Source organism: Amphibalanus amphitrite, unplaced genomic scaffold, assembly GCF_019059575.1.
Source record: "Amphibalanus amphitrite isolate SeventyFive unplaced genomic scaffold, NRLGWU_Aamphi_draft 001506F_arrow, whole genome shotgun sequence".
NCBI lineage: Eukaryota > Metazoa > Arthropoda > Thecostraca > Balanomorpha > Balanidae > Amphibalanus > Amphibalanus amphitrite.
This window is the reverse complement of record NW_024882999.1, coordinates 122,884-148,881: the sequence shown is the minus strand read 5'-3', so window position 1 is coordinate 148,881 and position 25,998 is coordinate 122,884. Positions and strand designations below refer to the sequence as shown.

Here is a 25,998-nt window from a genome sequence, read left to right as displayed (position 1 = left end):
ATGTTGAATAACTCCCACATTTTTGAACCGATTCTTCTAAAAATTGGTATGTAGGTGCACATAGACCACTTCTCTGACATATATTCCGTTTTTTTTCGATACACTCAAAATTTCGGATTTTATTATTATTTTCCCAAAAAAGTCAGTTTTTTTGAAGAAAAAAATTTGGGCCAAAATCCAAGATTTTCAAAAAATCAAGATAGCCATTTGGTAGACAAAGTAAAATCACGTATAACCTTTTTTGTTACGTCTTGATTCCTTTAAAAATGAAGATGTTAGCGGCGTTTGAAATTTTGCCGTTTTTGAGGCGAAAATGGCGAACATGACGTCACTAAAACGTCAATTTCTGAAAACATTTTCCGACGGATATCGCTCAAATTTTCAGGGAACGTGTCAGATTGATGTATGATAAGGTACTGAAAGTTTGACGTCGCTGGCGTAACGCGTTTAGACGTTATTGGCGAAAAACGGGAGGGGGGCAGATTCTGCCCCCCCCCCCAGTGGGGCGCGGGTTAACAGACACTCCTGATCAACCCCGCGTTCGATGTCTCTTGGACGACGAAGATTCTACGTCGTCTGGCCAATTACGTTCCATCACTGCAGCCGAGCCCCCGCTGACCTTGAGCGGGATTGGCCGGACGACGTAGAATCTTCGTCGTCCGAGGACATCGAACGCGAGGTAAGATCCAAGTGCAGCTGAATAATGATTTTTGCTTCACAGCTGATGGCTCATTGAACTCATTTTGTGGTAAATTTGCTTTGAAAGACATCTTAATGTTCAGTGATAAGTTCACTAACTTGAATGATATTGTGTAATAAGGTTTATTAGTGATCATTTGTCTATCTTTGTCTATCCTGAAAACACTTTGATTGGGATTTTCCTCGATTTATATGTGTACATGCTGCCTATTTGTGATCAGAGTGTAGTACAACTTCAGTGTGAATTATATTTAGGTTTGCCCAGGGAATTTCACAGTGACTGAGACCAATGTGCTTTCTGTGTTCACAGAGAAAAACTCAGCAACCACCAGGTAAGAGTGTTTTGTTTTTATTTGCCTGCAGGGTGTAACAAAATCATCCGGGCATCTTTCGTTATGCTTCAATTAACAAGCAAGACGATCTGAAGTTTTTTTCTTCTTCTTTTAAATGATGATATAACCATCTGTCATAAGATCACAGTTACAACTGCACTGTAGCATTCCAGCCACTGGGTTCTCCAACACACTGGCACTGGTGTGGAGCGACACCGGCTTGACCTGCGCCCACAGCTGGGCTTCGCTGGTGACGGGTGTCCCCCTCAATCACCTCCTGCTGGACAGTAGCTTATAAGACCTCGATGAAATTGGGATGGGGATTATTTTCAAGCCAAAGCCCGTTAGCCCAGAAGGGTAAGAGGTCCTCTCAGCGTCAGTTCTCATTATTCTAGGGAGAGGGACTTCAAGGTGGCGCACCAGCCCGTATAAAGACAGCGTGGCTTGAATCAGGCATCAGTGGGCGTTAGGAAACCGAGCCCTCCTGTGCTGTCTGGTTGAGCGCCTCAAACCATTTCTTAGCCAGGATGTTGCTCCGTTAATACTCGTCACTGATGGTGGTTTTCTGTGACACCATGTACAGCTGGAACATCGCACAGCAGCTGAACATGCTCCAGATCTGGATCTTGGCCGGATGTTTGACGCCGGCGAGGGCCGGCATGTTCGAGCTACTGGCAGCCCACACATGGCCGATTTGACGGTTCTAAGGAAAATACAGATCGAACGGCTACTCATCCGACCAGACCATCTTACTCATGTCTTCCTTCGACCAGTGGACACACTGGCATGAGGCCAAAGGTGGTGGACTGGTTGCTTTCCAGTCAGTTTCGTTTTCTTTTTTCAGTTTGAAGGGCAGTAAAACCAAGCTAAAGGGCGGGTAGCGGTGAATTATATCGTGGGACCTCGTATTATCTGCCTTGGTAAAAGTTTGAGTCAGTTTGCAGATTGACTGGTATCGTTTCCTTGTCGCTATTTTGACAACTCTCCTCACCACTTGGCAAAGCGCGGCTTTTGGGGTCGCGGCCGGGCTGAGTCTGCCACCCATGTCCCAGCTTAGCATGCCTCAGGCAGATGTACAACTGGCTGCAGCTAACTGCTGCTGTTAGTGTCCAGCTACTGGCAGACCAGCTTCTGGCTCATGCCCCCATGGATGCCGCCATGCCACCGATGTGCAGTTTTACTATGAAAGGAGAACTGTACCTACTCCTTTCTCTCGTCTCTACCTTGTACGAAAACTATCAAATGAGCCCTCCGGTGACTCGACTCTTACTCGAAGAAAGAGTCACCTCGCAAGGTCAGGTCACTGCTAAGCTGAGAACCGATACCAGAGGCACGTATTCATCCAATATTCCCGCTTCTAACATCAGAAAAAGGAAATGTGCGAACAGATATGGCGAAAAATAGATGTCCGGATAATTTCGTTACACCCTGCGGCCAGCAGTTTGTAGCTTCAGAGCAAAGTAATTCATCCTTCCAACCTTAACCTTAAAAGTAAAAACAACTCTAAAAGAACTGTTTCATTTTGTGACCAGGTTCTCTTCAACTCTCTTCATAGTTCTAGTTCATCATGTGCTAGTAAAGGAATGTTTGTAAGTTTGCTGGTCCAATAATGATTAAAATCTGGCTGCAATGTGTGTCTCACACCTGACGTGAACTGACCCCACCCATCCCCTTGGCTGGTTGGCGAGCAGGAAATGCGCCGAAGGAGGCGGCCAGCGTAGCGGAGCCAGAGGAGGCGGCGTTCGACGGCTGGCGCTCTCAGCACCAGCCCAACTATAGCACGGCCATGACCGGACTGGCTGCCTCGGCCGACCCCTACCTGTCGAGCTACTACGGCGGCGCCGCCGGCTACCCGCCCTACCAGGCGTTCGGCGTCGGCGACGGCGCCTGGAGCAGCGGCGGCGACCACCTGGCCTTCATGGGCGGCTACAGCCAGCCGCCCGTGCAGCCCGACAGCTACGGAATGGACGGAGTGTTTGGTGGACAGGGCTTCGGTGGCTTCGGCCAGCCGGGATTTGGCGGATACGGACCGTTTCATGGTAATGGTGACTACTCGGCCGGCTGGGGCGGCGGCATGGGCCGCAAATACGGGGACTACTATCGTGGCGACCCGGCCGCGTACGGCGGTGAGGAGCGTTCCGTCAAACAGGTTGAACAGGGCATGCAGCGGCTCAGCATGGACCCCAAGCAGCCGGCGCACGACCCGCGCATGTGCGGTGAGCTGGCGCCGGCCGCCGGGGGACCGCAGAAAAAGTCGTGGGCCAGTATCGCCAGCCAGCCGGCGCGCGCGGCGCCGCTGGCCGGCGGCAAGGTGGTGATGCCGATGGCCGGCCCCGCGCCCAGAGACACCATCGGCGTGTGGGACGGCAAGAACGGCGCTCCGAAGTCGGTGGGTCCGGCGGCGGTGGGCGCGCGGCCCGGCTGGCTGGCGCCGCGCGGCCGCGGCCAGCCGCCTCTCGGTTACCCGCAGGCGCCGCCCGCGCAGCCGCCGCCGCCGCCGCCCCCGCCCACGCACCCGGTACTGGACGAGCTGCGCGACCGCAACGAGTACAACCCCAAGGAGTTCGACCTGAGCGCCAAGGGAGCGCGCTTCTTCGTGATCAAGTCGTACTCGGAGGACGACATCCACCGCTCCATCAAGTACGAGATCTGGGCCAGCACTGAGCACGGCAACAAACGGCTGGACTCGGCGTTCCGCGAGCGCGACGGCAAGGGCCCGGTGTACCTGCTGTACTCGGTGAACGGCAGCGGCCACTTTTGCGGCATGGCGCAGATGCTCTCGCCCGTGGACTATAGCTCGTCGTCCTCGGTCTGGGCGCAGGACAAGTGGAAGGGTCAGTTCAAAGTAAAGTGGATTTACGTGAAGGACGTGCCGAACTCTCAGCTGCGTCACATCCGGCTGGAGAACAACGAGAATAAGCCGGTGACAAACTCTCGTGACACGCAGGAGGTGCCGGCCGACAAGGGCCGCCAGGTGCTCAAAATCATCCACGCGTTCAACCACCGCACCTCCATCTTCGACGATTTTGTGCACTACGAGCAGCGTCAGGAGGAGGAGGAGGGTCGCCGGCCGGCGGCGCACCATCCAGCTCCAAACAAGGTGGGTCGCGCCCTGCTGAGGCTGTGGGATGGGGGGGGGGGGGTGATTGCCTGCTCACTCTGTAAAGTGCGGGATTATTATTGAAACGCTCTGCTCCGTCGTTGAGAAAATATTGTCGATAGTATCTTCTCATGTATTTTCGCCTACTTGTCGTGTATCCGTCCTTGGCGATGGTAATCACTGAGCTGCGCCGGCAAGTGGGCTTATTTAACGGGCTTATTACACTCGCGTGCTGCAGTGTCCCAAAATTATATTTTGGCTTGGGTGTCTGAGGGGAATATTCGTCACTACAAAAAGGGCTGAAAGTGGACACTTCTCCGTCAGAATGGCACAGAAAGGGAGCGGAAACAGGGATCAACAATTTATTTGTGAATTTCTGAGGATGTGTGAGCTAATTTATAAGATAGGCGAATCGAATATGGAGGGAGAAAAAAAGGTACACGCAGATGCTCTTTATTGGTAAAATAGTGAGCGAAAAATTGCACTGAAAATTGTAGGTGAGAGTGGAAAATTATTTTGATTTGGATGTCACTTCCCACCCAAACTGGCAAATTTTGGGACACTGGCGTGCTGCGTACATGCTACTCTGTTCGGCTTTCCTTTGGATAATATTTATTGTGCTCTCCATTGTTCGGCGGAGCCGTTCCTGCGGTTGTCCCGGCTCAGAACTGGGGACTGCAGGTGCCACCAGCGCCGCGCGCTATCCCCGCGGCGGAGCGCAAACTATAGTTTCAGGCTCAGTTGCTAGGTGGCAGCAAAGGTTCATGCCCGGAGCAGCGTAACTCAGTCGGCCTTGGACATAATTATTCCAGCTCGGTTGCACATGTCTGACGGTTTCAAGCGATACTAGATTGAAGACACTTCTCTGCTTGTTGTTTCGGTTTCCATGCAACAAAGTCAACATCAGCAGTTTTTTGTTTACTTTGGCCTGTTGTCATCCTTGACGAGCAGTGCTGGCAGTGGTGACAGATTTGGTACATTTACTTTTGTTTAAGAAATGACGGTCGATACCATTTCGCATAAACATTATGCAGAAACTCCACGCTCATGTTGCCAGCTGAGGTCTTGATCTTGATCTTGACAGTTTACGAAACAGATTCATTTACAACATTGTACTACGGTCCTCGTCTCACTGTGTGGTTGTGGTAGGCATTCTTATTTCATTAAAACCGATAATTCTTTGGCGCCACGACGCGCGCCACTCCATACTTAACATAAAATCACTACACTTCTCCACTCCATGCGTTACCGCTGTAAAACGCGAGATATGAAAAAGGTTGTTTGTTTTTCTTGATGTGTCAGGAGGAGAGCTACAAACTTTCGTCAGTTTTTTTTTTACTTTACGAAAAGTCGCCACTGGCGAGAGATGATATAACGCCACCCCCTTCGGCCTTCCTGCACATGAACTCTCTGTGATAGACGCTGACCCTTGTGTCGTAGCGAGGTGAAACTTTGTGTCGTAGCGAGATGTCGTCGCAGATCATGAAGTGATGACTGCAGCATTTAGTATAATCTTGGAGCGATTTTTCATTAAATCTTGCATATTGTGATAGGTTTGTGGTGCGGGAAAGTATTATAGTGTGTAGGTACTTATTTGTTTCGTGTTCATGACCAGCACGGGGACACTTCAGCTGGGCATGACCTGGATTGACCTAGAATGACCCCATGGGCCGTCATTTAACCCTCGCCCTCACATGCCATTTTCCCATCCTAGAATGCACATGGGGGGGGGTGCCAACCCCCGCGCCATTTCGTTCCTGTTGGAGATAGAGCTTCGCGGTAAAGACCAAAAAGATTATTTGGGAAGAGACGAATCCAATGATACCCAGTTTTACCTTCTCGGATCAGTCATTGACCTTCCAGGTCGGGTCCGTCAAACTAAAAAATGTTGCTGTTTTGGGTCACCGTTGGATATCAAGTGCGCTGCTTAGCATATACCGATGACGATGCCGTTTTCTGGTGCCAAGCCAGCTAGAACCTCTTTGTCACACTACCCGACCAGATTTTTGCTGCTAAGGTCATTTCAGGTCAAGTTAGGTCAAGGTCAATTATATGTGTTTGTATGTCTGTGTGTGTCTGTGTGTATACTGATGTGTGCACCGAGTGTTTATGTGTCCATATTACATGAAATCATGATCTGAGAAGCTTTTACCAAAAATGCAGTCAAAAAAACATCACGAAAAGTAAGTTACCCTTGCCTATGTAGCAAGGTAAAGAAAGAAAAAGAAAGAGAACTGCATCTTGAGGTTCATCAATCACCGCGGTCCACTGTCATTTGGCTGTTGTAGCCGAAGAGAGAAGTATTTGCTGCTGTAAAGACTCGATAGTAGAGCTGGTGATGGGGAACTTGAGAGTCGTTGAAGAGATCCCGAGAGGGATCTTCAGAGAGAGATCCAGACAGTGATGAGATCCTGAGATAGATGTAGATACACCTCAGAGAGAGGTATGGATCCAGATAGGGATCTTGAGATGGAGATCCACCTGGGAGAGATGTAGATCCAAATCCACCTTGCATACAAATACATCTGATGGAAGATGCTTTTTAATTTAGAGGCTTGATGATTCTGTTCATTGTATAGACCATGATGCACGAGATGCTTCTTCGCTGCTCGGATTAGGGATAACGGGATCCGATCAGCTGGGTTTGCGGCACAGATGGGCAGGTGAAGGACAGGGCATTCGAAGTCCCGATGACCACTGCCAAACTTATGGGTGGTAATTACATTGATTAATTGAATGTGATCATTCGTCCAGTCACCCATCCCTATATCACTGGCCTCCCCATTACGAAAATTGCCCACTTAGTTCGTATTAGCGTTGCTAGTTTTAAGTTGCCCTCAAGAATCATTTGTTCGACTGCCGTAACCGAACTCTACCAAATTCCTATCGGCCTTACTCTAAGATTCATGCGTCATCATTCTCACACCCTTGCTCGCATTACGTTCACATTTCATGTATTCACCCAAATTTAATTGGTAGCCCCCGAAATTCCCTCCGATAGTGTTAGGCGTCTTACAAACCATGGTCTCCCCGGCGAGATAAATGTCTCTTTCCGAAATCCAGTGCATGCTCCGCTAACCGGCGACAAAGATACTTATCGCAGGGCCGTCCAGAATAATTGCACCAATATCCACCCTACTAATTTATGGGATTCACTACACGTCCGATAGACTTATAGTACACACATACACGATTTATATCCGACTTATCTCTCTATCCGGGAGAGATTACCTATGCCCTCTTCCGGTCCGCGTGTAACATTCCCGTTCACGACCCAGGGACCACCGTTCATATCCTGGAACTCTCCTCAGGAACTCTCCTTAAACCATGGGATTTACTCTTCAAGGCCTTACGTGTCCTGGAGTACATTCTTCCCTCCCCTGAGGCTGTCCAGTACCGATTAAGGTACCTTTACAAAATAAGTATGAGGACTTATTCGGGACACTACGGCTCGCCTTATCCGCACTTTTGGGTGACTCACCCCTGACCCTCGGCTTCTTGCCTTTGGCATAACTTACTCTCCACTGCACACTGTGCCAATCTTCCCCTTCCCCCTGCCGTAGAAACCTCTCACTGCCTTCTCACCCAGTGTTACCTAAGCGGGAAAACTAACAGTGGCCGGTACCACTGGCGGAAAACGTGCATATGCCCTGCGTACGTGACGGTGTGTCCCTCTTATTATTCCGGTCTGGACTTGGGTTTAGAGAAGTGCATCTGTGTCTCATACAGTCATGCTGGTAAACGTTACGCCATAGGAGGCGGGCAAACAAGCCGTCTGTGCCTCACAATGCCCTGTGCCAATATTGGTGGAGTAATTATTGGCGCTAACTCTCAAGAACGCGAATAACAGAAACGCATCTAATCGTAATCTCAAGTCCTAATTGCTGCTGCACGCGTGAACCTAATCATCAGTTCTCGTATACAATCCTAGCAGACCTTGAACCGCTCTTGATTTCATCAGATGATCTAGAACCAATTAGTACGCACCGATCTGTCGTCTGGTTGTGTTCCACCGTATCATAGTGAATTGCTGAATGCTCAAACGGAAATGACTCCTTGAAACTCGTTCGATAGCTTCTGATGGGCTACTAGTTATCTATACAAATTATCTTTATAGAGTGCCAGAATATTGTCATAGGGGTCCCTAGCTTTTCATAGAAAATATAATTTAAATCATCCTATTAGCAGTAAACAATGCACATCAAACGAAGTGCAGTCCTAAATATCAAATAGCATGTCATATTTAAAATTATGCATTAACTGTTTACGTTCTTATCCCGTTGCAACTTTCCACAACTAACCATGCTCCTACACAATGATCTTCACCTACCGCACGCGCCCCAATTATGGTTAGCCCACTGCCCTACTGTGGCCGCTGCTCCACTCCCGACGCTGCTCTCATGTGCCATCTAGCGGCGCACGGTCCCGCGTCGCGAACGACGATTACCACGGCTGCCGGCCGGCGCCGCGTCGACAGTCGACAGTTGTCAAGGCCGCGCCGCGATGGGCGCGCCATCACTCGCGGTGCAGTACTGGTGTGTGCGGTCTCTTCGGGCCGGTTAGATTCAACGAATGTGTCAGTGAGTGTGAATCTGGTAAAATATCGCTGCAATATCTCCCTGTTCGACATCTCATCAGCTTCATTCCACGTAAGTTTTTTTTCTAGCTCCGTATCCCCTTCGATCTTTCCCAAAAGATATGATTTTTCTAGTATTTATTCTACAAAAGCACAACGATCGGTACCTATATTAGTCGCATATTAGTTCTAACCACAAACAATTCTACATCTACCTATTACTCGACATTTCGCAACTACAATGACGCAAAGTACAAGGACCATCTAAAGTCGCAAAGTGTCAGACCGTCGACCTCAAACCACTACTCTCAACTCTGCACCTAAGTAACAGAAGAAATTCCGCCGTAAGCTCAAGCATTCATATCTGTTGAAAATCATAACTCATAGCCATATTCATAGATCGATTGCATGAATCAGTCGCCACCTTAAAACATTACATTCCCTGTCAACCGTATTTACCTGTTCACTAATTGATTTCGACTTCGCAATTAATTCCTACAGCAATATTACCAATGATTTCGCAAAGCAACTTTTAGTGAGTACAGCACGAATCTACACCCTTAATTTCACAAACGAATTCCAACCTCAAATCTTAATCGCACCTGACTACCGCCGATAATAAATCGAACGAACCAGCTTGGCCAAACACAAAGACATATTCGTTATTCAATGCTGACACGCATCATGTCATCAATCTCAACGTTCGTGACAATGAGCTGCTTATTCAAATTTTAGCATCTCGCTCCCGGCCTAATCGTGAATTCCGACGGACAATAACGGTTTGCTGGCGACTCTGACATGACCTTCCCAATTCAGATCCTAATATGCTACTAGGGTGTCTGGACCAATAAGTTCAAAGTAATTTAAGTTTTCCAATTCCAATTGAGAGTGCATTTTATGGCAACCGAAAATGTTTGGCAGTCGTCACGGCACGGCAGGCTGGGCAAGGGGGGGGGGGCAAGGATCAGGGATTGAGCAGACTTTTCAACAACACTCACATTCTGGAGTTTCTCTGCGCTTCCGCTTCTCAGTGTGGTCACAAGCGTCGACTGCTGTCCTCGGTTCTGGTTCTCGAACTGAAGAGGCTTCTCGCGGGTGACCCCGGACTGGCGGCGGCTCCCAGATGGCGTCTCCGGCTCCAGCTGTGGACTGTGACTCTCGGCTGCTCGACTGTGATTCCCTCTGGTTGGGTGGCGCACCCTTTTATAGTTGGGGGGGGGGGGGGAACTGCCACGCCCTTGCGACGTCATCTTCCTCTGCCTTCTTCTGGTGGGTGGGGCCGTAAGATGGCGCCCTCTGTCCTGTTTAGTCACCTTGCTCCTCTGTGCCTGCAATTTTTGGCCGTCGAATCGTCTTCGTGTTGAGTGCTTTATCATTTTAGTAATCGCTGGCATAAAACAATCCCCGAAAGGTTTGTGATTTTCGAGTTTTAATTTTGATTCTTCAATTTCATTTTATTCAAAATTTTGTTTCCTTCCGTTTCGTCTGCCGCCAACGCCCCTGTGACGTCACTCTTGCTCCGCCCACCGTACCGGGGCGTGGCCGTAAGTCAGCGCCTTCTTCCTCTGCGGAGATCTCTGGAACTACCTCATGAGGCCATTGTGAGGTCGGTCACCCGGCTGTTTTGCCAGGTTCACTCACCCTGGGTTGCTGTGCCCGACAAAGGAGGCTGTGTGCTCCAGCCGGCATCCATCCTTGACACTGCTCCATGATCTGTCGACATATCTGACTGATCCAGCGTTATTTGAGGAGGCTCGGATCGCTCATCCTGCGGTAGCTGTCTCCATAGGCGAGCGTCGTAATGAGAGTTTAACGGCTGCCCATTGCGAAGACCTCTGGAACTACAGCGTTTTTGCTTGCCGTAGGATCTTTCTGGTTTTGCCATTCCCTCCGTGGGACTCAGCGCGGCGCAGCTGTTGTGGTACCTGACAGAGTACGTGACAAGTGACAGAGTACCTTAACGTGCTCGCTCGCCGCCGCCGCCGGCCGCAGTTCTGACGTAGCTTGTTGACTCAGCTGTGCCTCGGCGGTTCGTACTGATGTGACCGGCATCGTCTTCTCGCAGATGTGTCTACTGCGGGCTATTCTCACGGACAGTGCTCGTTGAGGGAGTTGGGGAAAAGTGCTGAATGGGGATGGCGGGCCTGGTGACGGGGGGGGGGTAGTGAATAATGAGAGGGGAGGAGAGCGCAGCAGCAGCGCTCCGCTCAGCTGTGCGTCACCCGGTAGCAGCGACGGGTGTGTGAATGGAGGGCTAGGCCTGTGACCGGACTGCGAAGGGGGGGGGGGGAACTGCCGGACCAAGCCGTGCCGAAAAGATTCTACGTTAAATGTTAAAGATGTAGCGTGCTACATCTTCAGTCCAAACAACCCTAGTTGCGTCCTCGCAACTCATACAAAAAAGTCACACCCCTTACTCATCTAAATCTACACAATCATGTTAAGTTCCGCAACGCCTACAAAATGACATCGTATACCTAGTACAGTACACACACGCACCTGTTGTTCCTCGTCCCCACCTCAGTTTGTCGTTCACCAGATCCGGGTCACGTGCACCAACCACTTTGGTTGGTCCGATGTCGTCGTTGGCCGTCCGGCAAGTGGCTTCTCAGGAGGGTGAAGACCTCTATAGCAGCCCAGGTGGGCGGCCTCCACAGCAGTTCGGGTGGCAGCCTTCACGGCAGCCCGGGTGGGCAGCCTTCACGGCAGCCTGGTTGGCAGCCTGCCATGGCAGCCTGGGTGGGGCGGCCTCCCCGGCAGCCAGGGTGGGGAGCTTCCACAGCAGTTCGGGTGGCAGCCTCCATGGCAGCCCGGGTGGGCAGCCTTCACGGCAGCCCGGGTGGCAGCCTGCCATGGCAGCCCAGGTGGGGCGGCCTCCACAGCAGTTCGGGTGGCAGCCTTCATGGCAGCCCGGGTGGGCAGCCTTCACGGCAGCCCGGGTGGCAGCCTGCCATGGCAGCCCAGGTGGGGCGGCCTCCACAGCAGCCAGGGTGGGGAGCTTCCACAGCAGCCCGGGTGGCGGGCTCCCTGGCAGCCCGGGTGGGCAGCTCGCACGGCGGCCCGTGTGGGCAGCCTACGTGGCAGCCCAGGTAAATGACCTCCGTGGCAGCTCAGGTAGCGACCTTTCGGCGGACCAGGTGACAGCCGTCGCAGCAGCCCAGGTGGGTGATCTCTGCAGCAGCCCATCTGAATGGATCTTTTGACAGTTGGTCTTGCAGCATCCTGGCACCCTCTCCTCGTTCACCAACATGATAATCGCCTTGGCTGTGTTGTGAAGACGACCGTGTTTGATTTTGATTCAGTACAACACGAGCATTCCGCCTGTTCTTCTTCCTCTTCTGCTTTTGATATTGCTGTCCTTTTATCCTCAATACTCTAGAAAGTTCGAGCTCTCCTTTGCAATACAGCAGCTGACCGTGACTTGGACTTGTTGTACAGCAGAACGTAGAAGAATTGATATGCTGATGCAACCAATTGTCAGGTTGCATTTTCGGCCTGTCTTCTGTATTAGTCTGATCCTTTGTTCATGAAACAGCTTCATTTCCTTATCTTATCTTCAACAACTTCTTCTATGTCCTTTTCAGTATTCGTAAGACCGCTTCCTCTCATCAGTTCCTTCACGTTGACCCCTGCAGCACGTTCATTTCCACTGCTGTCAGTATTTCGAACACCTGTTCAATTCTTCAACTTTCCTGTCATCAGCCACCATCATAAGCTTCATCATCTTCACACGGCTTTCTTTAGCTCATCCTCTTTCTTCATATCGACCCCTGCAGCACGCTCATTTCCACTGCTGCCAGTATTTCGAACACCTGCTCTATTCTTCAACTTCTTCCTCTTCTCCATACGGTTGACTTTCAATTCATCAACTTCGGGTTCGGCGGCTTGTGCCAGTCTACCAGCTTCGCAATTTGAGAATTATCAAATCCCCACGTTTTGGGCGCCATTTGTAGCAAGGTAAAGAAAGAAAAAGAAAGAGAACTGCATCTTGAGGTTCATCAATCACCGCGGTCCACTGTCATTTGGCTGTTGTAGCCGAAGAGAGAAGTATTTGCTGCTGTAAAGACTCGATAGTAGAGCTGGTGATGGGGAACTTGAGAGTCGTTGAAGAGATCCCGAGAGGGATCTTCAGAGAGAGATCCAGACAGTGATGAGATCCTGAGATAGATGTAGATACACCTCAGAGAGAGGTATGGATCCAGATAGGGATCTTGAGATGGAGATCCACCTGGGAGAGATGTAGATCAAAATCCACCTTGCATACAAATACATCTGATGGAAGATGCTTTTTAATTTAGAGGCTTGATGATTCTGTTCATTGTATAGACCATGATGCACGAGATGCTTCTTCGCTGCTCGGATTAGGGATAACGGGATCCGATCAGCTGGGTTTGCGGCACAGATGGGCAGGTGAAGGACAGGGCATTCGAAGTCCCGATGACCACTGCCAAACTTATGGGTGGTAATTACATTGATTAATTGAATGTGATCATTCGTCCAGTCACCCATCCCTATATCACTGGCCTCCCCATTACGAAAATTGCCCACTTAGTTCGTATTAGCGTTGCTAGTTTTAAGTTGCCCTCAAGAATCATTTGTTCGACTGCCGTAACCGAACTCTACCAAATTCCTATCGGCCTTACTCTAAGATTCATGCGTCATCATTCTCACACCCTTGCTCGCATTACGTTCACATTTCATGTATTCACCCAAATTTAATTGGTAGCCCCCGAAATTCCCTCCGATAGTGTTAGGCGTCTTACAAACCATGGTCTCCCCGGCGAGATAAATGTCTCTTTCCGAAATCCAGTGCATGCTCCGCTAACCGGCGACAAAGATACTTATCGCAGGGCCGTCCAGAATAATTGCACCAATATCCACCCTACTAATTTATGGGATTCACTACACGTCCGATAGACTTATAGTACACACATACACGATTTATATCCGACTTATCTCTCTATCCGGGAGAGATTACCTATGCCCTCTTCCGGTCCGCGTGTAACATTCCCGTTCACGACCCAGGGACCACCGTTCATATCCTGGAACTCTCCTCAGGAACTCTCCTTAAACCATGGGATTTACTCTTCAAGGCCTTACGTGTCCTGGAGTACATTCTTCCCTCCCCTGAGGCTGTCCAGTACCGATTAAGGTACCTTTACAAAATAAGTATGAGGACTTATTCGGGACACTACGGCTCGCCTTATCCGCACTTTTGGGTGACTCACCCCTGACCCTCGGCTTCTTGCCTTTGGCATAACTTACTCTCCACTGCACACTGTGCCAATCTTCCCCTTCCCCCTGCCGTAGAAACCTCTCACTGCCTTCTCACCCAGTGTTACCTAAGCGGGAAAACTAACAGTGGCCGGTACCACTGGCGGAAAACGTGCATATGCCCTGCGTACGTGACGGTGTGTCCCTCTTATTATTCCGGTCTGGACTTGGGTTTAGAGAAGTGCATCTGTGTCTCATACAGTCATGCTGGTAAACGTTACGCCATAGGAGGCGGGCAAACAAGCCGTCTGTGCCTCACAATGCCCTGTGCCAATATTGGTGGAGTAATTATTGGCGCTAACTCTCAAGAACGCGAATAACAGAAACGCATCTAATCGTAATCTCAAGTCCTAATTGCTGCTGCACGCGTGAACCTAATCATCAGTTCTCGTATACAATCCTAGCAGACCTTGAACCGCTCTTGATTTCATCAGATGATCTAGAACCAATTAGTACGCACCGATCTGTCGTCTGGTTGTGTTCCACCGTATCATAGTGAATTGCTGAATGCTCAAACGGAAATGACTCCTTGAAACTCGTTCGATAGCTTCTGATGGGCTACTAGTTATCTATACAAATTATCTTTATAGAGTGCCAGAATATTGTCATAGGGGTCCCTAGCTTTTCATAGAAAATATAATTTAAATCATCCTATTAGCAGTAAACAATGCACATCAAACGAAGTGCAGTCCTAAATATCAAATAGCATGTCATATTTAAAATTATGCATTAACTGTTTACGTTCTTATCCCGTTGCAACTTTCCACAACTAACCATGCTCCTACACAATGATCTTCACCTACCGCACGCGCCCCAATTATGGTTAGCCCACTGCCCTACTGTGGCCGCTGCTCCACTCCCGACGCTGCTCTCATGTGCCATCTAGCGGCGCACGGTCCCGCGTCGCGAACGACGATTACCACGGCTGCCGGCCGGCGCCGCGTCGACAGTCGACAGTTGTCAAGGCCGCGCCGCGATGGGCGCGCCATCACTCGCGGTGCAGTACTGGTGTGTGCGGTCTCTTCGGGCCGGTTAGATTCAACGAATGTGTCAGTGAGTGTGAATCTGGTAAAATATCGCTGCAATATCTCCCTGTTCGACATCTCATCAGCTTCATTCCACGTAAGTTTTTTTTTCTAGCTCCGTATCCCCTTCGATCTTTCCCAAAAGATATGATTTTTCTAGTATTTATTCTACAAAAGCACAACGATCGGTACCTATATTAGTCGCATATTAGTTCTAACCACAAACAATTCTACATCTACCTATTACTCGACATTTCGCAACTACAATGACGCAAAGTACAAGGACCATCTAAAGTCGCAAAGTGTCAGACCGTCGACCTCAAACCACTACTCTCAACTCTGCACCTAAGTAACAGAAGAAATTCCGCCGTAAGCTCAAGCATTCATATCTGTTGAAAATCATAACTCATAGCCATATTCATAGATCGATTGCATGAATCAGTCGCCACCTTAAAACATTACATTCCCTGTCAACCGTATTTACCTGTTCACTAATTGATTTCGACTTCGCAATTAATTCCTACAGCAATATTACCAATGATTTCGCAAAGCAACTTTTAGTGAGTACAGCACGAATCTACACCCTTAATTTCACAAACGAATTCCAACCTCAAATCTTAATCGCACCTGACTACCGCCGATAATAAATCGAACGAACCAGCTTGGCCAAACACAAAGACATATTCGTTATTCAATGCTGACACGCATCATGTCATCAATCTCAACGTTCGTGACAATGAGCTGCTTATTCAAATTTTAGCATCTCGCTCCCGGCCTAATCGTGAATTCCGACGGACAATAACGGTTTGCTGGCGACTCTGACATGACCTTCCCAATTCAGATCCTAATATGCTACTAGGGTGTCTGGACCAATAAGTTCAAAGTAATTTAAGTTTTCCAATTCCAATTGAGAGTGCATTTTATGGCAACCGAAAATGTTTGGCAGTCGTCACGGCACGGCAGGCTGGGCAAGGGGGGGGGGGCTAGGATCAGGGATTGAGCAGACTTTTCAACAACACTCACATTCTGGAGTTTCTCTGCGCTTCCGCTTCTCAGTGTGGTCACAAGCGTCGACTGCTGTCCTCGGTTCTGGTTCTCGAACTGAAGAGGCTTCTCGCGGGTGACCCCGGACTGGCGGCGGCTCCCAGATGGCGTCTCCGGCTCCAGCTGTGGACTGTGACTCTCGGCTGCTCGACTGTGATTCCCTCTGGTTGGGTGGCGCACCCTTTTATAGTTGGGGGGGGGGGGGGGAACTGCCACGCCCTTGCGACGTCATCTTCCTCTGCCTTCTTCTGGTGGGTGGGGCCGTAAGATGGCGCCCTCTGTCCTGTTTAGTCACCTTGCTCCTCTGTGCCTGCAATTTTTGGCCGTCGAATCGTCTTCGTGTTGAGTGCTTTATCATTTTAGTAATCGCTGGCATAAAACAATCCCCGAAAGGTTTGTGATTTTCGAGTTTTAATTTTGATTCTTCAATTTCATTTTATTCAAAATTTTGTTTCCTTCCGTTTCGTCTGCCGCCAACGCCCCTGTGACGTCACTCTTGCTCCGCCCACCGTACCGGGGCGTGGCCGTAAGTCAGCGCCTTCTTCCTCTGCGGAGATCTCTGGAACTACCTCATGAGGCCATTGTGAGGTCGGTCACCCGGCTGTTTTGCCAGGTTCACTCACCCTGGGTTGCTGTGCCCGACAAAGGAGGCTGTGTGCTCCAGCCGGCATCCATCCTTGACACTGCTCCATGATCTGTCGACATATCTGACTGATCCAGCGTTATTTGAGGAGGCTCGGATCGCTCATCCTGCGGTAGCTGTCTCCATAGGCGAGCGTCGTAATGAGAGTTTAACGGCTGCCCATTGCGAAGACCTCTGGAACTACAGCGTTTTTGCTTGCCGTAGGATCTTTCTGGTTTTGCCATTCCCTCCGTGGGACTCAGCGCGGCGCAGCTGTTGTGGTACCTGACAGAGTACGTGACAAGTGACAGAGTACCTTAACGTGCTCGCTCGCCGCCGCCGCCGGCCGCAGTTCTGACGTAGCTTGTTGACTCAGCTGTGCCTCGGCGGTTCGTACTGATGTGACCGGCATCGTCTTCTCGCAGATGTGTCTACTGCGGGCTATTCTCACGGACAGTGCTCGTTGAGGGAGTTGGGGAAAAGTGCTGAATGGGGATGGCGGGCCTGGTGACGGGGGGGGGTAGTGAATAATGAGAGGGGAGGAGAGCGCAGCAGCAGCGCTCCGCTCAGCTGTGCGTCACCCGGTAGCAGCGACGGGTGTGTGAATGGAGGGCTAGGCCTGTGACCGGACTGCGAAGGGGGGGGGGGGAACTGCCGGACCAAGCCGTGCCGAAAAGATTCTACGTTAAATGTTAAAGATGTAGCGTGCTACACCTAAAACGCAATTATTTTAGATGACATAGGTTGACCTTGACCCTGACCTTGACATCTGCACATCGTCGAACAACATGCTCCATGATAGGTGGGAGGTAAGACTGGCAAAAAAGGCCGAAATCAAGGTGTCCATAGGCGCGGGAGCCGGGGGGGGGGCAGTGGGGGCAGCTTGCCCCCCCCCAACTCTGGGGCCGTGGGGGCGGTGCCCCCACAGCTTTGAGACGGAATACCACACTTTTTTGCAAATGTTTTCTTTTTTGTTGAAAAAGCCGAGGGGTGAAAATAAGTGGCCTAAAACCGGTGAAAAAAAAAACTAGATTTGGGGGTACCCTAGGTTAATCTCTATTATGGTGTGCCCCCCCCCCCCCCCAGTCGGAAAGTAGTTCCCGCGCCCCTGAAGGTGTCAAAAGCTCACAAGGCCCATAGCCAACGCAAGATGTTGAGAATTGGTCATTTGGTTCATGACATGACCTGACAAATAAGGTCATATCTCCGAAACCAAGAACCACAGAAATTTGAAATTTTCAGTGGACACCAAGAAAGGATAGAGGAGCAGCTATACCAAAAATCAGACTTCTAGCTAAAAAAATGTTGAGTGCAGAGCAGAAAGACTAGGTACCTGGTGGGGGGGGGGTGGCAATCCCCCCCCCCCATGTGCGGGCGAGGGTTAGGTGGTGTTGTCAAGTGACACGGCACATTTCTTTGGGTTTATTAGGCCTTGGAATTAGAATCCTCATTGATTTGTTCATTTCTGTTCTGTCAACACGGTTGCAAAGTCTAAATCAAGAGTACCTAATGAGAGAGCTCAGTTCTAACTATTTGGAACCGAAGGGACTACCGATGGCGACCAACGAAGGTGATGCCACTCGTTGAAATATAATATTTTGTCCACTAACTAAATATTAACAGGCTTTATTTTGGAAAAGTCGAACTATGTAGAGAGAAGCCTGATCATTTTTTCATCTCTTTCATCTCCGTCGACACCATACAGCCAACATACAACACCACAGAAGCAAAACCACAGAAGCCAATCTTCAATCATGCATAAATATCGGCGGAAATAATCATGTTTGGTTCATGGTTGCAGGTTGACCTTAGAATTTGAAATTAGATGCCTATGTGTTCCTCTCAGTACGAGCACCACGCTCTTTTTCTCGCCTGGATTCACGTCAATTAGGAGTGAAACAGAATTACCTTGGATGACTATCAAGCATCACCCTACCCCGTAACCCCGGCCGGCCGCGTTGGAAACGTGATAGGGCGGTGCGAGTTTTTAGAAATTATCCAGCCTCAGCTTCGGGTAAGTTAGGTGAAGAAGCAGCACTTAATGTTGACCTGGCTTTCAACTCTTGAATCGTTAATTCCAAAGCACGTCGAGCACGTTAAAACATGAAACCAGTAAAACGTCTTTTGGGCGAAGAACGAGCGAGCGAGATAGTGAGCCCTGCACGTGCGGAAGATTGAGAGGGTACTTCCAACGGGCATGTGCAAAGCACCCTTTTAACCGGTCGCTAGTGGTGTGCCAAATTTGAACGCAATCGGCCCAGCCGTTCCTGAGATCTGGAAGCGGCATTCTGCACGTGCGCACGTGCAAACGGGGTCCAAAATGATTTTTGCACGGCACCCTACTAACCGGTCCCCAACCGTGTACCAAATTTGAGCGCAATCGGCCCAGCCGTTCTCGAGATCTGGAAACGCCCCCTGCACGTGCGCACGTGCAGTAGCACCCTAAACGCAGCACATGGGAATGCATTGCCTGGTGGGTGCCTACCTGTATGCCAAGTTTCAGCGAAATCGCCCCAGTAATTACCGAGTTACTGAAATGGGAACAAATTTGGCATCTCTTCTTTTTGTATTTTGCACGTGCAGTGGGGGTCACTCACATAGATCAAGAGTATCCGACCTTTGGTAGAAGGGATGCAGCTACCCTATAAAAATTACCGCAAGAAAATCGCTCAAGCCGCTGCTGAGATATGGGCCTCTCAAAATCATCACTTTCGCAAAACTGCTTGAACACCCTTGACTGTTATCGTGGCACGTGCCACGACGGTCACTGAGATGTTTCAAAAGTAGCCAATTACGGGGTAGAAGGGATGGGGCTACCCAGCAAAAAGACCGCAGGCCAATCGGTCCAGCGGTTAAGCTGAGATATAAGCCTCTCAAAAGCGTTACAGGCCGGGCCGGGCCGGGCCGCGCCGCTCATACTGAGATTTTTCCGTTATATTGAAAAGACTTCGCTGCGCTCGCTGCGCTCGTAACGACAGTGTCACAATGAGTTCCAGGGATTCCAACTTCTTGGGTTCCATAGGGTGAGCTCCCGTATCGCTGCCTGGTATGGGAGACAGCTTCGTTTACACTGCCTACAAAACACGAGTAGGTATAAAGCATTCCAATAAAGCAATGTTTAATAACTGCTGGCATTGTGACGGTGATTGGCTGGAGAAACTCAATGCTGACGAATGCTCATTAATACCAAACCTCTGATTGTTAATGAGCGTCGTTGGTGACGACCAGGTTCGTGTCTCCAAAATAGTTCGACGTCCGGCATTCGAGGACCTTTTTTGGCCTGGTCACCGGACGTGCCGGTCCGCACAAAAACCGGACGGTATGTCACTCATCTTGCCCCTTCCTTTGGCTGTCAGTGGGGTCATTCCAGGGTGCCCAGTGCGCCAGTGCTCCTCCGATAATATGTTTATGAGAACAGATTGGTCCCCGTCCCGCCTTCATTGAACTGGCATGTCCGGTTCTTGTGAACACCAACCCGTTCTGTTTTTGATAGTGGCCACCTTTTTACCATTGACCTCCGACCACCCTGGTCCTGCATGTAAAAGCGCGTGCTTGATGAGTACTGAAATTCGTTATCAGACAACGCTAGTTTTTTGTTTCTGTGAATTTAATGCCTCTTCATTCTTTAAATAGGCCGATCGTTCCGATGCCCGGTTTATCTATTATATAGCCATTAGTCGGCATTTGTGGTAGCGCTTGTTTGCGTACCTACTGCATACCTACAGCTGTGACGTGTTGTAAGTGAATACACATATTTCTATTAAGTTTCGCGTTGTTGCTCCTTCGAGATACCGATTCACTGGCGAAACATCCATTTATAGAAGTCGATTAGAGCTGTCTTTGGACAGATGCGACTCTGGCTATTGATGATCGTAGTTAACTGCGCTGGCGGCGGCGTGCATTCGCTCGGTCAGTGGTAGATATCTTGCTACCGGTCACAGGCATTCGGATAATTCGCAGCTACCTCGTATGCGGGTGATTAGGCATTCACCATCGTTACACCTTGCTTTTGAATTATTTCGCTCATCCTCAATTGCTCGATTGGACGACGTATCCAAAACCTCCTCCAGAACCTATCCAAGTCGAAACAGGGCAGATCGGACTGTATGTACGTACCTACATACGCGCGTTGCTGACTGACAGAGACCTTCTGAGGTGATATTTGTAATTTTATAAAACCGTGACCATTTCATGGCTGCTGTGTAGATACGTGGCAAAAAGCATCGTCTGGCTAAAACTTTTTAACTTTAGTGGTTCTTAGTGATACGTCCTTCAAATCCGGCCATTAGGGGAGACCCGGGAGGTATGGGCCCCCTGGAGGTATGGGCCATCGCAATTTTGAAGAAGTGTTGCGTATTTTTACACATTTGACGGCGTTAACTGGTAGCAGCCATTCCGTTATACATATTACATCCCACGTGATTTTCAAAACCTTTCTCAGTCTTCTTTGGCAATGAGCGGTGATAAAGCGTTTTTGCCCTCTTCGAGTAAAAGACGGTAGATACAGAATATTTGTGATAAATTTGAACCAGACTCGTTTTATGATGTCAGACCATCGCTAATGCAAATAAAGCATGCAAATTAAGACTTGATAGACAGTATGAAGCTTTCTGGCAAGATTATGAGGTGAGATACTATGCACATTATGGCTTCCTAACCGGGAGGTTCGGGCCACCCACCCCCGGTGATCCTAAATAAATAAAAAGATGCTTTCATTGAATGTCCCCGTCAATAACTTTTATTTTTGTCGCGCAAGGTCGAAAATTTAGCTTCAAATTTCATTCGAACAGAAAAATATTGTTGATCTTATTTCATGGTGCATGATTGAGTTTACCAAAATACATATGGGCCCAAGTGACCTCCATGAAGCAAGCTGTTGGCCGCTTATTCGGTTCCTGGGCTCTAAGAGATCAAGGTAGATACCAGCTACGAGTATTATTCTCATTGTCGAGACAAGAATATGAAACATGGCACCGGCCCAAACCTCCCGGGCCATGGCCCATACCTCCCGGTGTATTTTGATGGATCGAAAAAGCACATGATTTATTAAAAGTTATCTCGAGACAAAATGGTTGATCCCAGATGCCTAATAGCAGGCACACTTTGCAGGCGAAAGGCAATTTCACGTACACAGAGTGAAAAACCGAGTCTAGCCACTGCCCACTGAAAGTAAATTGCCTTTTCACAAAACCGGCCCATACCTCCCGGGTCTCCCCTAATTAGATTTTCGGAGCATCTCACGGTACGACTCAGTCGTACCGCGAGAGTCGACTTCTGGACCAGTGCAAAAATCCAGAACTGCCACCTTCCCGCTGTGTCTTTTTGCTTGTTGTGATGTTTTATGGATTGGACTTGGTCGTGGTCGTCGATCGAAAATGTGCAAAATGTCGGTATCCGCATCAGCGATACTACGTGATACGGGCTGGCACAAAGTGATCTTGCGTGGCACACACGGTATGTGAGTGGCGGAACTAGGTTGCTCTTTCAGGTGGCTCCTCTAGGAGACGGACGTGGCCCAAATGATGATATTGTCACCAATGATGGCATTGGTGTCAATGTGCTTTCGTGACATCAACAAAAATTAGGATCTGGTAGCTCTCATCTTCTTTATCCCATGCATTCAACACATTGAACGAGTAGTTTTGTTGGATTTACCTACCGCGTGTGCCTCCACTCGAACGAGAGGGAACTCTCTCTCTCTCTCTCTCTCTCTCTCTCTCTCTCTCTCTCTCTCTCTCTCTCTCTCTCTCTCTCTCTCTCTCTCTCTCTCTCTCTCTCTCTCTCTCTCTCTCTCTCTCTCTCTCTCTCTCTCTCTCTCTCTCTCTCTCTCTCTCTCTCTCTCTCTCTCTCGCGATCTCGCTCTCTCTCTGTTCCGTCCACTCCCCTTTCCTCCTCTCCAGACCTCTTTCTTCTGTCCTCGCTTCTTGTTAGGATCTTATGTCCCTGTCGGCCCTGTGTGACTGTGTGACGGTTACACCTTTTTTCAATCCGAATCGGCATCCGTTCATTCAAATACGGCAGCGGGCACCTTATCTCGACAGGCACTCCAACAACTCGACACTTGAGCACACATTTCGACACGTTTCACGAATTTAGACTAGCATCTGTTGATATTCGACCAGGGTCATTGAACAATAGCAGGGGCATTTAATATCGACAAAGGGCATTCTGTTTTGTCATATTGCATTTTACGTCGGCAGCTTACAGACAAGCTAGACAATGGTCAATTTATCTCATCAGTGATTTAAGCAACTCTTATCTTTTTTGGAAAGGCATTTTAAGAATGTGCGTTAAAATGTACCACGGTACTGTAAAGAGACACTCAATATGGGCGCTTGGTTGCTAAGTAACCACACCTTTTTCAATCCGAACCGGCAACCGTTCATTCGAATACGGCAACGGGCACCTAATTTCGTCAGTCGCTCTGGAACCTTAACACCGGTTCGTCCCTAACATCAACCGCTTCCGGCACACAAGCTGACCTCACTCGAGGTCACCATCCTTGCGTCACTCTGTGACAATGTGGAAGCACTGGCGAATCCAAAGGGCGACGGGGGTCATTCGGGGCCACGCTCCAGGCGAATCCAAAGGTTGACGGGGGTCATTCGGGGCCTCGCTCCTTTCAACGCATCTAAAGTTGACAATGTTTTAGCCGTATTTCTTGCATGAAAAACAAAAATATTGATTTTTTCATTTGTGTCGATCTGTCGACACATTGTGAGTGGCGCTGACCGCCAACGCGGATGGTTCAGGTCTGCCGAGATGGGAATGGGCGTGTCACCGGAGAGCGGCAACAATGTTTGCAGGACGGCGGTTTGGTCAGTCATGGTCAACTGTATTTCTGGACAAAAAAAAAAACTGCCCTCTGGAAAGGTGGAAACCCTACGGGCTGACCCATCGATCGCTTTGGCTGCATATCCGTAGCGAGACAGTTTTATACCGGCGCCTTGTCAGCCGCCGCAGCTCACCGGTCACTGGTAGACACCCAATGATGCTTCCTCCGCATGATCCTCTCATCTCACGACTCTGACATGGCTTGCTAGTCTACTCACCCTCCATTCACAGAAGAAAAAAAAAACGTTCAGACCTTAAAACCGCGGCCTTGGCGTATTTTGTGTTCCATTAACCAAGGGAAGTCTAACAAAAGGATGAAATGCCATAAATTCAAGTGGTAAGCATTGGAAATACATCAATATACAAAATGTCGTATAAAATTTGCTTAATTTTGCTTGTTATAACGGCAACGAAACTGAATGACCATTGCCATTGTAAAATGAAATTTGCCTTTTTCCAATGCCCGATGTCACAGCCCTATGCCGTGTGCCGAAATCCATTGGCCAGTGTCGGAACCACACTCAGTGTCGAAATTAAATGCCGCATGTCACGCCTCTGCACTATGCCGAGTTTGGAGCGTGGTTTGTCGAAAGCGCACTCCGGCTGACGTTCCTAATGCAGATCTGCCGAAACTAACTGACCGGATGCCGATTCGGATTGAGAAAAGGTGTAGTGCGACTTGACCTGACTTGACCTATCGTGATTGACGCGGCATGAACCGACCTGACGTGACCATATTCACCTAACGTCACCTGGCCTTCGTGGTCACCTGGCCTTCGTGACTGACGTGACCTGACCGAATATGGCTGGGTCTGTCGTGACTACTTGTCTAACCTGACCTGATTTAACGTGATTTGGTTTGACCTATCTACCCTAGTTGACGTAGTTTGACTTAACTTGCTTTAACATGATTTTGTTTGACCTGATCTGCATTCACATGATTTGGTTGGACCTACCCTGGTTTGACCAACTACCCTGGTGTGACCTGACCTGGTTTGACCTGATCTGTTTCGGCCACCAGGAGGAGGGCGACCCGGCAGCGCGCGGCGGGGACCGCGCACGAGGCCGGGGCGCGCGCAACTAGCCGGCCGGGCAGCACGGCCTGTGGCGGCGGGCGTGCCCGGGCCGGCCGGCAGCTCGTCCCGGACGGAGCCGACGCCAGCCCGGACCGGCTATGACCGCGCCGCCCAGCGGGCGCACCCGCAGCCGGTGCTCCAGCGACGGAGGACGCTGCGAGAGCGTGCTAATCCAGAGACTGAGAAAGGCAACGCGCTAATCCAGAGACTGAGAAAGGCTCGGCTATGGTAATCCAGTGACTGAAAATGATGGAATTCGCTTATCCAATGACTGAAAAGTGCGGATTCAACTATCAAATGACTCCGAAACAGACGTGGACTTATCAGCTTGTGATTGGCGCTGTTTGGACTCACCAGTGCGGTGACATATTATAGTATTGAGGACTCGCCACCCGGGGGCTGAGCATGGTAAAGTGCAGTAATCGCGTAAAGAGCAGCCGTATCGGCCCGCTGTCTGCTTTAAAACATACAGACTGACGTTAACATGTCCAGGAAATCGGAGTGCGTGTATTGTGGCGCTGTGCTGAAATGGGGTGCGTTGCTGGAGGGTTTATATGCCAGAATGCCTGGCAGCAGATGGTGTGATTTAACCGGCGGATTCGCTCCGGTCCAGAGTGGAACGCTCGTTTGTTATCCGTTGCTTGTCTGATCAGTCTGCCTGCTGGGCATGGCGAGCTTCTATAGAGTATTGTTTGTATAACCCCGGTAGAAGGGTGGGGCGCCCTAGTCTGGGACACATCTAGATTTGGTACAGGTTGCACTCACGCAAAGCTTCAGCGCAATGTGGTCGGATGTGCGTTTCTGTTGGTTTTTGGGTGACCTTACCTCCCAGCAAACAGTCTAGATGCTTTGGGGACATCATATCTACTTTGGCAATGTTTTTGGTTATGTTTCCTAATGATTTTCATTGTGAGTGTAATGTGCATGCTTGTAAAAAATGAAAATTCATATAGCGCAAACCAAATTGTCAGTATGCTGTTGTTGAATCTGTTAAATAATGTTCGCTGCCTACGAGCATATATGGAAACGAATTAGGTGACTGTTACTGTTAAAAGTCGTGCCGGCAGGGTCGCTAGTTTTCACATGTACGCTATACATGTCATCTAACAGTTTTCACACTCCCGTCTGTCTGAAAGTGGGCTCGGGCGGGCGCGGCGCCTTCTGGCCCGAGCCCGGCCGAGCTCCAGCCTGTCCGACTGTCTGTTCGCGTGTCTGCTGTCCTGTCTCTGTCTCCTCCGCGCTGTGGGGTATCGGGAAATACAGCCGAGGTCGGTGGAACTCGCCTAGTGCGGCCGCTCGGGTCGGGGGGTTAGAGGGGGTCACGGTGCTCGGGTCGGGGTCACGGTGTTCGTGTCAGAGGAGGCTTAAGAGTATCTGACGGGAAGAAAGCTGTCACCGTAGAGCTCCCGAAAATCA

General features: G+C 49.7%; 1 protein-coding gene across 3 annotated transcripts; it reads left to right on the top strand.

Annotated features, from left to right (window-relative positions):
- Positions 1-679: 679 nt before the first annotated feature.
- Positions 680-25,860, top strand: LOC122373508 (YTH domain-containing family protein 1-like). Of its 3 annotated transcripts, none has more exons than XM_043351637.1 (3): positions 680-1,031; positions 2,723-4,130; positions 24,519-25,860. In XM_043351637.1, the coding sequence occupies exons 1-3, from the start codon at positions 989-991 to the stop codon at positions 24,682-24,684; spliced, it is 1,617 nt and encodes a 538-aa protein (XP_043207572.1). In that variant the 5' UTR covers positions 680-988; the 3' UTR covers positions 24,685-25,860. The 3 variants fall into 3 exon arrangements, with proteins under 3 accessions (XP_043207572.1, XP_043207574.1, XP_043207573.1); XM_043351639.1 differs by having other exon boundaries at positions 2,723-4,131; positions 24,528-25,860; XM_043351638.1 differs by lacking the exon at positions 680-1,031 and adding an exon at positions 1,618-1,829.
- The last annotated feature ends 138 nt before the right edge of the window (positions 25,861-25,998 follow it).

What these genes read in the sequence shown, in the direction of transcription:
- LOC122373508 (XM_043351637.1), top strand. Translation starts at nt 989, where the DNA reads ATGTGCTTTCTGTGTTCACAGAGAAAAACTCAGCAACCACCAG. An exon ending in AAAAACTCAGCAACCACCAG is followed by an intron (nt 1,032 to 2,722) that starts GTAAGAGTGTTT and finishes GTTGGCGAGCAG; the next exon opens with GAAATGCGCCGAAGGAGGCG. An exon ending in CACCATCCAGCTCCAAACAA is followed by an intron (nt 4,131 to 24,518) that starts GGTGGGTCGCGC and finishes CTGATCTGTTTC; the next exon opens with GGCCACCAGGAGGAGGGCGA.